Here is a 12,443-nt window from a genome sequence, read left to right on the forward strand (position 1 = left end):
CCGGTGCCGCCGCTGACGCCGGCGGCGCCGGGGCCCTTCTCGCTGCTGGACACCTGCGCCGTGTGCGCGCAGAGCCTGCAGAGCCGGCGCGAGGCCGAGCCCAAGCTGCTGCCCTGCCTGCACTCCTTCTGCCGGCGCTGCCTGCCCGAGCCCGAGCGGCAGCTCAGCGTGCCCGTGCCCGGCGGGGCCAACGGCGACATCCAGCAAGGTGAGCGCCGCCCTGCGCCGCGCCGCCCTGCGCCGCTCCCTCGCGTGTTGTCTCCGCGCCGGGCCGGCCTTGCCCGGCAGCTGGGACGTCCCCACTGTGAATCCTGCCTTCTCCTCGGCTTCTCCAGTGGCCAGACTCGGAGAGATTGCGTGCGCGATCGCTGGTGTTTCTACTGCCATAATCCTTACAACACCCGTGTGCAGTATGCTTCGTGTTTCCAAGTCGTGGCCGAGATTTGGAAGTTGGTCTGCGTGTTTTGGAATGGTAGTGCAAATTAGGTTGTGTGTTTTGTTTTGTTTTGATTTTCAGAGGTACTATATTAGAAGCATATCTATGAGATGTTCGACTGTTCACTTCTACAGTGTCTGAGAAAACTATTTGTCTAAGTGACATCTGTTGATAGAGAATTATGTGCTGAATGGGAAGTGGTATGTGTAGTACACCTACTTCCAGATATGTGTTTCCAGCTTCCTGTGTGTGTAGTTAAAACATTGCAGTCTCGCTCGTCAGTTGCCTTGCCTGTGTACTCTGTGCATACACACGTTTTGTGCTATGGGACAAGTGCAGACTTCTCCTTCCATATACTTTTGTTGAAATCACAACTTGAATTTAACTTTCTTATTTGTTTGCGTGTTCAGGGATGGAATTGTAAAGCTTTTAGCAAAGTGACTCACGCTGTGGTCTACAGACCAAACTAGGGCCCTGGTAAGTGGTTTTATAGCTCTTAACTGGGCCCTGTAGTCAAAGGAACCTTGTTCAGTGACATCTTCCTGGTTTTAACAACGACTCAAGTCTTTCCTGTGTTGCACAGTGATGTGTTGATAAGGAATTAACTTGGGGTAGTAGTGGTTCTTTCATACAAAATGTTCAGAACCTGTTCCTCTGGGATATGGTCTTAGAAGGTCCATCAGTTTTAAAGAGGTGATGTATTAAATGTACTTTAAATAGACTAGCTAAAGCATTCGGTTGGTCTTATGATCCTTTTTGTTAAGTTCTAGGTTCTGCATTTTGCATGATGTATAGTATTAAAAGTTACAGGACCGGCAAGGCTAGGTTTATATTCTAGGACTTAGTGGGATTAAATGAATGTGTCTGTTAAGGTACAGGTGCAGGAAAAGTGAATGGCAACTTCTGAAGTAAATATGAACTGGAATATCAGTTCCTGTCATACACGTTTTAAGAATGCTTGATGGTGTGCTTTGGTAAAATAAGTATTCAGCGTTTGATTGGTGCATCAAGAACTTTTAGCTGACCTGAGCAAGATGTGCATGTAGGTAATGATGTGTATGGTCCAGCCGTGATGGTATTTATTAGTCTGGTGAGTCACTTAAGAACGAAGCATTGACCAACCACAACTGCAGATAAAGCTGCAGTTTTGTGGACAGCTCTCTCTGCGCATTACAAATGGAATCAGTTGATGGCAAATGAAACACTCTACAAAAAAATGAGGTAAAAATGGACATTCTTAATATACAGAGAAGTACCATGTTGCTTAGTCATGTGGATTCCTTCCCAGCTGGCATAGATTATAACAGTTAGGAATCCTAGTGTTACTTTCACTTCTACTGCTTCTGTACTTTCCCTAACTTTTTAATGTAATTCTGTAGTTTTTAAAGGCTTTTGTTACCCTGCTGTGAGCAGATACTGTTTTCTTGAAGAAAGAATTAATGGGAAATGGTACCCATAGCTATACCTGAAGCAGGTTACACTCACCTGCAGGCTCTCGCTGCTGGATTCTATGCCATGCTATTTTATATGTGTCTAAATTTGCCTGCTATTTTTCAGGTATTCTACACCTAGATAAAAGAATTACAGATGCCTTGAAAAAACTGCTGTGGCTTTTTTTTTTCCTCAACATTTTTCCGGTTGCTTTCTTAATTTAGTTTCAGGTTTTGCTCCTTAAGAATTGCCAGTACTTAAAATACTAAATATATATATTTATTGGACAGTAACTGTGGAAGCTGCCTACCGGGAGTTGAGCGCAAGGTCAGTACCTACATAGCACCTCTCTGAGTGACAGTACCCTTCCCTGACGGCAGCATGCTGCTCTTATGGAGAAGACAGGAAAGAGGCTTGAAGGCAGCAGTTGCAACTGGTCCATATCGGGATCTCTTCTCCTACCCCATCGTCCCTCCTTTGAGGGACACTACTACTGAGGACAGAAAAATGGTCTCAATTCCTAAACCTGAGAAACACTGACCAAAGTTAAAAATAATTCTCCAAAGTTATGGTTTGCGGTAGTATGAAAAGTAACTGATGGTTTCCTACCTGTTGCAGGTATAAATGACCTTTATAGGTCACTGAAGTATGCATTTTATTGGGTGGATAGATGAATTCTCTCTGTCTGCTGTATCAGCTGTCCAGCTAGACTATTTCTTTTAGGTTGAATAGAAGCCTAAAAGAAAATGCCTTCTTGTGTTAAGTATTACACTATTCTGAAAAATATGTATTTTTAAGTTAGAGATTTTAGGAAATTAAAGATACTGCAAAGCAACTTTTTTATGTACTCCCTGCTTTTATTCCTGGGAGGATAGGTTATTTTGAGATTTCACTGCCTCTCTGAGGTATTTACAATCTCTCTTAAGAAGATTATCTCAGTAGAGAGAATGTGTGGTTCTCCCAGCTCCTTGTGAATGTCACAATCTGGCAGGCCTTCATTAGGCTGCTGAAAACTTAGAAAATAAGCTACGAGATGCTTTCGGAGAGCTTACGGAAAATGTAGACAATTGGTTTATGTGCATGTACATATAAGTAGAGCAACAGTACATTTAATACTGGGAGTGCTGTAATATATAGTACTGTAGATTGTTTTGAGATGCTGAACTCAACTCCTATACGTAGTATGTGTGTTCAGAAAAATTATATTAAGTCACACCTTAAATTATGCAGTAATTCTATTTTTCATTTGCTTTGGAAGGGGGTCATATATCACATTCTCACAGACATGATATAATTTATGTATAACTTAATTATCTTAGTTTGGTAGTAGTTATTGTATTTTCAGTCAGGAAAGTTGAAAATTCCCATTTCAAATGGACTGCTTAAGCTATGCAAATGCCTTCAGTCTTGGTTTCAGTGAATGTCAGCACGCAATCCAGCTTCATTCCTGTACCTGAGCTCTCTTGACTCTTTGGCTTTCTCTTGTGTTGGTGAGACAGGGACATAAATATACACTGGAGCCCCAGAAAGGTTGAATTCTGAAAAATGTTTAGCTCATATTCTGGAGGTATTAAGAAATCTTTGTCTGAAATATAAATTTCAATCTACATTAACAGTGTATTTTAATATAATGTTTTTGTTTGAGTATGCTCTAGTCATGTGTTATTTTTATAATAACCCTAGAATTGATGTCTGTGACTACAACAAATTGTTTTTCTGTATTAAGTATGATGTGTTATCAGTTCCATTCATGACAGTTATGATATAAGCAGGAATTGTTTGGTTTAAAAAAAGAGAAGTGAAGAAGCTGAGTTAGGAATAGAACTTCAAAGCAGGTTCTTTTTTTTAAAATTTTTTTTTTTTTGGATAGATTGTGTCACTTGTTTGACCTATGTGGATTTATTTGAATGTCTAATCAATGAAACTAGAACAGGTGTTTTGATGTGTGGCTATTCAGAAATACACATCTGATGAACGCTTAAATTGCTGAGGGAAGTGAATATTATGCATGTGCAGTAACTACTGTTGGTGTTCACAACCAATAAGTGAAACCTGGCAGAGATTTGTTCCTTAGAGGACTGCATACGTGCCAAGTTTTAACTTAAAAAGGAAGTTTGAGTTATTAGATCACACAAGTGCTTACAAATATTTCCTGAAGCGTGAAGCTTTATTGTCATTATAGCAGTGTAAACATCTGAAGTGATTTTGAGTTTACTTTTATTCACTCAAGTACTTTTGCATTGACACTTTTCAACCCAAAACAAGTATGTATGTTTAAAAACAGATGTCTAAAATGATAATGTTTGAGAAAACATTAATTAGGATTATGCAAGGTTGAAGACTTGATTGTCAGTGGATGCCTTGGTAGAGTTTTAGTCTAGGGGTAATTGATGTGATGTCTCATTAGTATCAACAGAAAATCTAAGCCATTTATTTAAAATGAATGTTCTTGAAAGATCACAGAATCACATAGGCTGGAAGGGACCTCCAGAGGTCTCTAGCCCAACCTCTTGCTCAAAGAGGTCCAGGTAGAGGAGGTTGCTTAGGGCCATGTCCAGTTGAGTTTTGAGTATTTACTAGGATGGTGGTTTCACAGTCTCTGTGAGCCCACGTGGCAGCGTTTGACTACCCTCAGTGTTTAAGTGTGCGTATTTGTGTGTGTATATATATATATATATATATATAAATTATTTCAATCAAAATTTCCCTTGTTCCAGCTCGTGCCTGTTACCACTGGTCCTTCCATGGTGCACCTCTGGGAAGAGTTGGTTTGAGTCAGTTTTCAGTGCGCCACCCCCATCCGGTAGTTGTAGACAGCAGCAGGGTCCCCAGGTCCAGGCTAAACAAGGCTGTTTCCTGCAGCCTCTCCTCCTGTGTTGTGTGCTCCATCCCTCACCGTCTTGGGGGCCTCTGCTGGACTTGCCCCCATGTGTCGGTGTCTGTCCTGTGCTGGGGAGTCCCACGCTGCACCCTGTGTCCAGGTGTGGTCTCCCAAAGGGCTGAACGGAGGGGAAGGATTGCTCCCTGGACCTGCTGGCTGTACTTGCTCATGCAGCCCAGGGTGCAGTTGGCCTGCTTTTCTGCAAGGGCATCCTGCTGCCTCCTGTTCAACTTGTTGTCTGCAAGATACTTTAAATGTTCTATTTTAGGATATTAAAATGAGATCAAAAATTTTTTTTGTTTTTTTTTAATCCTATTTTAGGGTCTTAGTTTTCTGTAATGTCATGAAGTAACTAAAGAATTTATCCTGATTTTCATCTTACAGATCAATCATCCAGAAGTTTATGTTAAATAAGTTGGATGTTCAACGAAAATAAAAATTGTAGAATGTAAGTAAGGGTATTTGGGAATAAAACAATTTGGGCTCAATTCCTGGATAAACCATTTGGAAGAGAGGTACTTTGAATTTCACTTTGCACTACTGAAAAGACTCCCTAGGTTTCAAACTAAGAGTCAAATATGTCAGATACTTGGAGGATGTGTTACACCTTCCCTTCTGCTCCCCACTCCTCAGAGAAGAAAAAAGCTCACAAAATTACAAATCCTGAAAAATATAATCTTTCTGCTGTGATGTAAAAGCAAACTTGTTTGAGGAAGTTGCTCCAAAAAGAGCAGGCAATGTTAATATTGTACCTAAACTTTAATTTATCTAAAAATCACCTTGTTCTGTTGAATAAAAAAAATGTTCTATTCCTGAGGGAAAAAAATGGTTAGTAGTATGGGTAGCATGAAAGGACTTCATGCCTCCTAGGAGGTAGTTTCACTTTAGCGTTTGATACGTGAACAGCAGAGCTGTCTTTTATGTATGTGTAAAAGCATATTGTAAGAAATGTCTAATTTTGATGTTTTAGGCATATAGTTAGGAGTCCAGTGATGGAAGGGATCTGGTGGTGAATGGTGCCATTGAAGTGCAAAGCACTTTTTGTAGTGTCTTATCCCTTAATCGTATACCTTTGTGTCTTTGGGATTATTTTGAGTACTAGTTGCATCTGTTTTGTTCTTATCTTTGCATATGTTGACTCTCATTTCTTAAAAACAAAGATACGCTGCGTTTTCTTTGAGTATGCCATTTGTGTTTCCTCAGTGCTGGGCTTATTGCTAGATGAACGAACTTTATCAGCTCTGCCTTGGGGGTCATCGGGGTGATCCCTGTGTGTGAAGACTGCTTCTTGTAATAAACTGTTTATGGTTGCATCCTTAGTGGCTTCTTTCGGGTCCAGTGTTACGTCCTGTGCCATCGCTACGGTACTCTTCAGACTTGGCTTATATCCCGATTTCTGTCTTTTGCTCATCAGCTGCTCTTAGTTGAAGTTCTTGGCTCTGTACCCGCTGTTCCCCTCTTGGTTCAGACCTTGTCTTAACCATTCAGCAAGACTTTCTGCATCCCAGCACTCTGCATTCAGGAGTGTAGACCAGTGCCAGAAAGAGCTGGCCAATACATGTTCATGGTTTGCAAAAAGAAGCACTGTGAAAATATTTCAGTGACTTTGCATTTAAGTTATAGAACACAGGTAAGTTTTAAGAGTCTAACTTTTCACTGTTTTCCTGTTTCAAGAAGGAAAGCTAAAAAGAAATTGCATTGCAAGTCATTAGGTCTTATGGTCTTAAACAACAGTTTGCTTTTCTTTGTGAGATTGGTGTAATTACTGGATAAATTATTCATGAATCTAAATAGAGAACGGAGAGTTTCTGTTTGCTAGGTTGGCCAATGACGTCTAAGTCCATGCTACGTATTATAGGTCCTCAGGACTTTATAGAAATTGCGCCCCTTGTTCATAGCACTGTCTGTTCTGTCCATGATTTCTAGGGTTGGTTGAGTAATAATTAAGGCGTTTATCCAGTGGACTTTGGCAACTGTATTTGGTTCACCTGGTCTGTTAGACTTCTTGTGAATAGGTTTCAGTTTTGAAACATATGGTCTCTTTCTTGCACTAAATAGGAAGCAACTGAGAACGTGCCTGTTGAAATGATACAGGTAACAAGTATGGTGTTATCATACCGTGATTGACTGATTAAAAACTGGTATAACTTACTCTTCTTCCTCAAAATGGCTCTTAGTGATATCCATTATGAATTAAGAAAAACAAACCTGTAAATATCTACTTAAACAGGTGTCTGTGATGGTGTGGTTTTGATTCATTTTGTTTGGTTTACTTTGTGTGTATTGCACGCTTTCTCTCGTTTTTAGCTGTTGTGGTTTTTATTTTTTTGGTGTGTGTTCTTGTGTAAAGTGACTAGAACTGCATTTTCTGTTTGGAGTGGAAAAAATGGAAAATTTCCTCAGGAATATGCTTGAAACAGATATTCATGTTGTATTGAAAATAAACTAGTGTTTGAAATTTACCTTTTGTGGAAGGGTACTATGATTCTCTTTTGAGCTTTAGTATGTCTCATCTCAGGTGAAATTGTTTCTAAATAAGAAAGAACAAGTTACTGTTATGAGTAGTAAAAGCTGGCAAATTGGTTGGATCAAGCAGCTTTGGAGATTTAAATAAAATTAACACACAGAGAATGAGGAATTCCTTCTGATGAAAATGGATAATTTAGAATCAGTGTCAGGTACGGTGATTTTAAAAGGGAGAAATCCATCCGTACAAGAAGTCTGAGAACATAAAAAATGGTGGAGGGGAGAATAACTTAACGAACTGAATCGATGGTCAGTGGCATACACTTTGTGTGCCCAGCTCTGCCCGGAGCTGCTGGGCTGCTGCAGAGGCCGAGCCCCTCCGCGCAGCTGCGTCTGCGCAGCCGGCACCGCATGAGCGCGCGCCCAGCGGGGGGGCTGCACGCCTGGCCGGCCCTGCTTGCCTTGGGGATGGGCTCACCCTTGGCAGCACCCTTTGCTTTGTGCCAGAGGCTCTTTTGGAATTAGCACTTTGAGTATTTCTTACTGAAAGAAACTTCTTACCGTATTAGCTTTCAAGTATTGCTTGAAATTAGCTGTGTAGCTGTGTTCCCTTTCCCTCCCCTTTCTCTCCCACCATGGCCATAGTGCTGGAGACTTCCAGCCAACTTTGCTCTGGTGTTTGTAATCAAAAATTCAAAAAATCAGATCAAGGTGGTCATGTAGTACATGGATTTGACTAGGAAACAAAATAATTCATGTTGGCTATCTCAAGAATCCTTGCTCATCTGCAGATGGTCTCTGAAATACCTGGTGACCTTCCAGCAGGTAGTTTCCAGACATGTGAGTAGGGAGTGAAGAACAGGGTTCAGAACATGTCGGGTTTTTTTGTTGTCTTGTATGCAGAAGCAGTAGGTATGAGTTGAACGCATGCTATCATACTGGGCAGAATGCATCTCGCAAAGAAGTACTGGGGGCAGATCGGTCAATTGCAATTGATGTTAATTGATATTAAGGAAGTCCGACCTAACATCAAACTAGAGTATGTATAACAGTCAACAGCTTGACATAAGCTTTCTCTGGAAAAATTTCCCTACTTTGATCCCACAAGACTGGGAATACAGAGAATCAGGCATTTTTCCTTCCATTTCTGTAGCTTTCTCATTTTAAAGCATTTTTAAAATTTGGAAGAGTATTTCAATGTTGCCAGTATTAAGGAGTCAGACTGGAGAAATGAATTATAAGTCAGGTTTTAATATCTGCTGTTTAAAATGGTTTAAGAATTAATTGTATTACGCTGTTGAAAAAAAACCTCACATTTTGAGATGCATGCAAATAGCCATCAGAGAAATGTGATCACCCTGGGGAAATTTTAAAAACACATATGTAAAGAAGGTATCGTCATAGTTCAGAATTATAATTAAGAAAATACTTTCTTTGTGGCTTTAGGTGTTAGTTGACAATGGTAGATTAAAAACACATCTCCCATTTGAAATTTTAAGTTCTTTGAAATGTTCCATTGAGATTTGGCACTGGATTATATTGTAGATTTTTTGTTAGCAATCTTTCTGTTTTTAGAAAAACAAAAAGTTACTTTTTGCTCCTTAATATATTTCAGTTTTTCACTTGCTGACTTCCTTTGATGTCTGTGTTTTAGCTTAGTGTGCTTGGTTATCTAAATCATAAATAGTTAAAAGGATTAAATAGATGCTCCTCTCATATCTGTATTCTTAGTAAAATCTTTTATTACCAAAAAGTGGGAATGTCTAACATGAGATTTAAGGAAGATGTGACTTCTAGCAATTTTTGAATAGTACGACACTTGTTATGCATTAAAATTTCTGTTGCTTGTCTCTTCATTCTGACAAAACTCTTAGTTCTTTGTCTGAGGCATTTTATCTTCTACTTCGGTCAGAAGCATAGCTGCTAACCTTCCAGGAGTTGCCTGGAGAGCTGAAGGTGTGCTCAGACTCTCTTGTCTGACAGTCTTTGGTCCCGTGGTTGTTGCTCGCAGCCGAACTTGCGGGGACGCAGGTTCCCACGCGAGCAGGGGCAACTCCATGCCAGGGCCGCGACTGGTTTTGGAAGAGGCGGCGTTCCCTTTGCCCATCTCTGGCAGGTGCTGCCTCAAGCTGCTGCTGTGCGTTGGAGAGGGTGGGAGAGTGCAGAGTGCAGGCCTTGGCTAGCTGCGCGCAGCCACATCTGGCTGTACTTCCTGCAGAGGATCCCTGACTACCCTGTTGCAGTCGTGCTTCTCTGTCAGTTCTCCATGGTGGTTTTCCTCAGCTCAGATTAGTGTATCAGGTGGATTGCTCTTTCTGGCAAGGCCAGGAGACTCCTTAGGAGCTTGTCGCAAGGAATCTGGGAGTTTCTTTTCTCCCTCTGTTGCAGGCTTTGGAAACTCTCTCTCTCTCTGCTGGTGGCATGATAGGCAGGAGTGGCTCATGGTGTGAGAAGATGGCAAGTGAGACCTGTCTGCCTTTGAGTGTGGTTGACAGTGCAAAGCAGGCTTTTCCTACCTGCTGGATTGGTGACTCTCAAACCTAATTTTCAGGTAAGAAATTATTCCTGCTTCTCACTTAAATCAGCCTTAGGTAGGATAAAAGGAGAGAAACAAAACTCTGTTCAGGCTACATGTTGTATGCAACAGTGGATGAGACGGTAAACTTGTATGATTGAACATACTTCTGCTATTCTGGCAAATGTTTGGAGAAGTACGTGACAGGAAAAATCAAATCTGATCTTAACTGCACAATTAATTTAGAATAAGCTGTAATTCATTTCAATACTGTGAATAAGCCAGAGAGGAACTGTAGTTTAAAGCATCGTGGACCCTAAGCACAGAGTTTCACCTGATACTTTCAGTATTTATTATTTCTTCTAATGCTTCTGTCAGGGAAGAAGCATTTTGTGGTTAGGTGAAACTGAGCTGCATGGGATTTGAACTAAATCCTGCCATATCTGAAACAAACATCCTGATTCTCAACTCTTTGCTTTAGTGCTGCTGTTAACTTCCAGAATATAAACTTATGGCTCCAGAATAACAGGAAGATATCCCTGAGAACACAGGAAGTCTTTATGGGAATTATTAGGATTGGGAAGAGAACATAAACCAGTCTCGTCTTCATAATTTCTATAAATGCATCTCTAATCCTAATTCTACTGTGATTTAGAAAAATAGTGATCTTTTAACAATAGTTTTTCTTCTGGGCTATCTGAATCCTGTTCCTGGGAAGTAGCTCCATGCTTTTTCTGAAAGCGCTGTTACAGTGTAAATAAGTGTACCAGGGCTAACACTCCCCCCCCCCCCAATATTAAGCTTCTAATTTAAATTCACACAGAGAAAACATATAATAAGTTCTGCTAGAGTATTACTAGGGTGATATTTTTACTGTTACTTCATTTTAATTTTCTTCTGTAGGAATTTTTTTTGACTGAAACTGGCATTGAAACTTTGTCTTTCTAATGGGTTATATAAAGGTTTGAGCTGTAGTTTGTCCTAAAATACATTCTCATTCAATTTTACCATAAACTTTGTTAGTTCGCTAATTTTCTCAAGTTTTGACAAAGATGAGGGTTTCTTCCCATTTTTCTTTTCTGTTAATACTTTAGTAATTCTGTTAATGTTTCAGTGTAGATTTTCTCTGCTTTTTCTTCTTCACTCCCAAAATAAGCCTTGTCTGTAACATTTGAAGTAATGCAGTTTGACTTCTATCACTAATGATGTTGCATACATTTGTTTTATATTAGATTAAAAGAATGGGAAATGTCAAGTGTATGAGGTATACAATGGCTCATGTAATATTGGAAAGCTACCATTGAGAATAACCGGCATTGAGATGTGAAAAAGAAATCTAATATGCTGAATGAGAATTGCAAGGCTTTTTCTTAGGACTTTGATCCATTGAGAGAAGTTTAATGCTGACTAACAAACACGATGAATAAGTATAATGTAGGAATCCTAATGTTCTTTATTGCCATAAATCTGCTGTAAGTTCTTCATGTGCAAGGATTTCTTTACCAAAATATTCTTTTGTTTTCTGAAACAGTCACTTGTGCCTGTTTTCTTTTATGAGCAAGTTAAAGGATTTCTGACTTTCTAGAGGTTACTATAAGTAATGTGAAAATAAATGCCTTTGTGGGAAGGGAAACAATTTCTTGAAATACAGTTTTCTAATTGTTACTGTACATGCAGCTTCTAATTAGGATTGTACTGTAAGTAAGAGTGGTCAACCGTCTGCAGTGAGGGGTCCTGCGGAGCTGCCTCCCTTCGCCCAGCACAGAGCGCTGGGGACATCTTGGGTGCAAAGTGCACTTGATTACATAGGTTCCAAAAGCAGGTGCTTGAGAACAGTATTTGCTGTTTGCACCCCCGTTCTGTATCCTTGAGGACAAAAGTTGTGAGCAAGAGGGCATTATCCATGGTTAGAATCTAGCCCAGGGCCTGCCCATTGGATTGCTCTATTTTGACATCTTTTTTTTAAACCAGACAAATCACTGAAGGTTTGAATAAAATCAGAGGGGAGGGAAGATCCCTCCCCCCCCCCCCCCCCCCAAAAAAAGACGACCCAAAAAGCAGAACCTTCTTTACAGGAAGTGGTTTGAATCTGTGGAACTTGACTTTGTATTGTAGAGATTATAGATCTTGGGCTTTGTTTCTTCTGTCATGTTTCATGTGATTAACCAGAGAGCACTAAAAATCCGCTTTAGCTGTGGTCTGTTTGAGATGGAATGGTATTAATGGTAAAAGGTTGAAATTTTTGTTGTGCAAGTGTATATACACATCAGCTGGTAAATGGCTTCTGTATAGTATTCTCCAAAGGAATTTTGCCTTTCAGTAGGAAGAAAATCTCAATGTTTTCCATATGAGGGAGTCTTTATTGTAGAAATGAAAAGTATATTTGGTATTGAAATACTAGTTATATTTCACATCTTACTCTTGAAGCGTGTGTGGTTTGACGAGAGGGAATTTCTAGTTGGATTGTTGCTGTTGCTCTGAAATGAGTCATTTGTGTTCTGAAGAGGCTATCATTAATCTTAGCACTTGGAAAAATTAATGCTAATTAACTGCTGATGTAATTAATCTCTATCAAATAAGACCTAGTATTCTAACAGAATATCCACAAAGGAGTTAAGCATCATTTAATTACCTTTACATTTCAAAGTGTTTCAAGCATCCCAGTAAACATAAGTCCCTAATCCCTTTGAAAGCTTCACTTTAAAAAAATATTC

At 39.9% G+C, this 12,443-nt stretch overlaps 1 protein-coding gene across 1 annotated transcript in view; it reads left to right on the plus strand.

Moving 5' to 3' along the window:
* The window catches only part of TRIM33 (tripartite motif containing 33), a gene marked incomplete at its 5' end in the record, with an annotated part of 43,606 nt that continues 31,163 nt past the window's right edge, over positions 1–12,443 (plus strand). The window contains one exon of the mRNA XM_026077238.1: positions 1–208. Coding sequence (XP_025933023.1) covers positions 1–208 — 208 coding nt within the window. The remainder of the gene's footprint in view (positions 209–12,443) is intronic.

This window comes from Apteryx rowi, unplaced genomic scaffold (assembly GCF_003343035.1).
Source record: "Apteryx rowi isolate R43461 unplaced genomic scaffold, aptRow1 scaffold_45, whole genome shotgun sequence".
In the NCBI taxonomy this organism is placed as follows: Eukaryota; Metazoa; Chordata; class Aves; order Apterygiformes; family Apterygidae; genus Apteryx; species Apteryx rowi.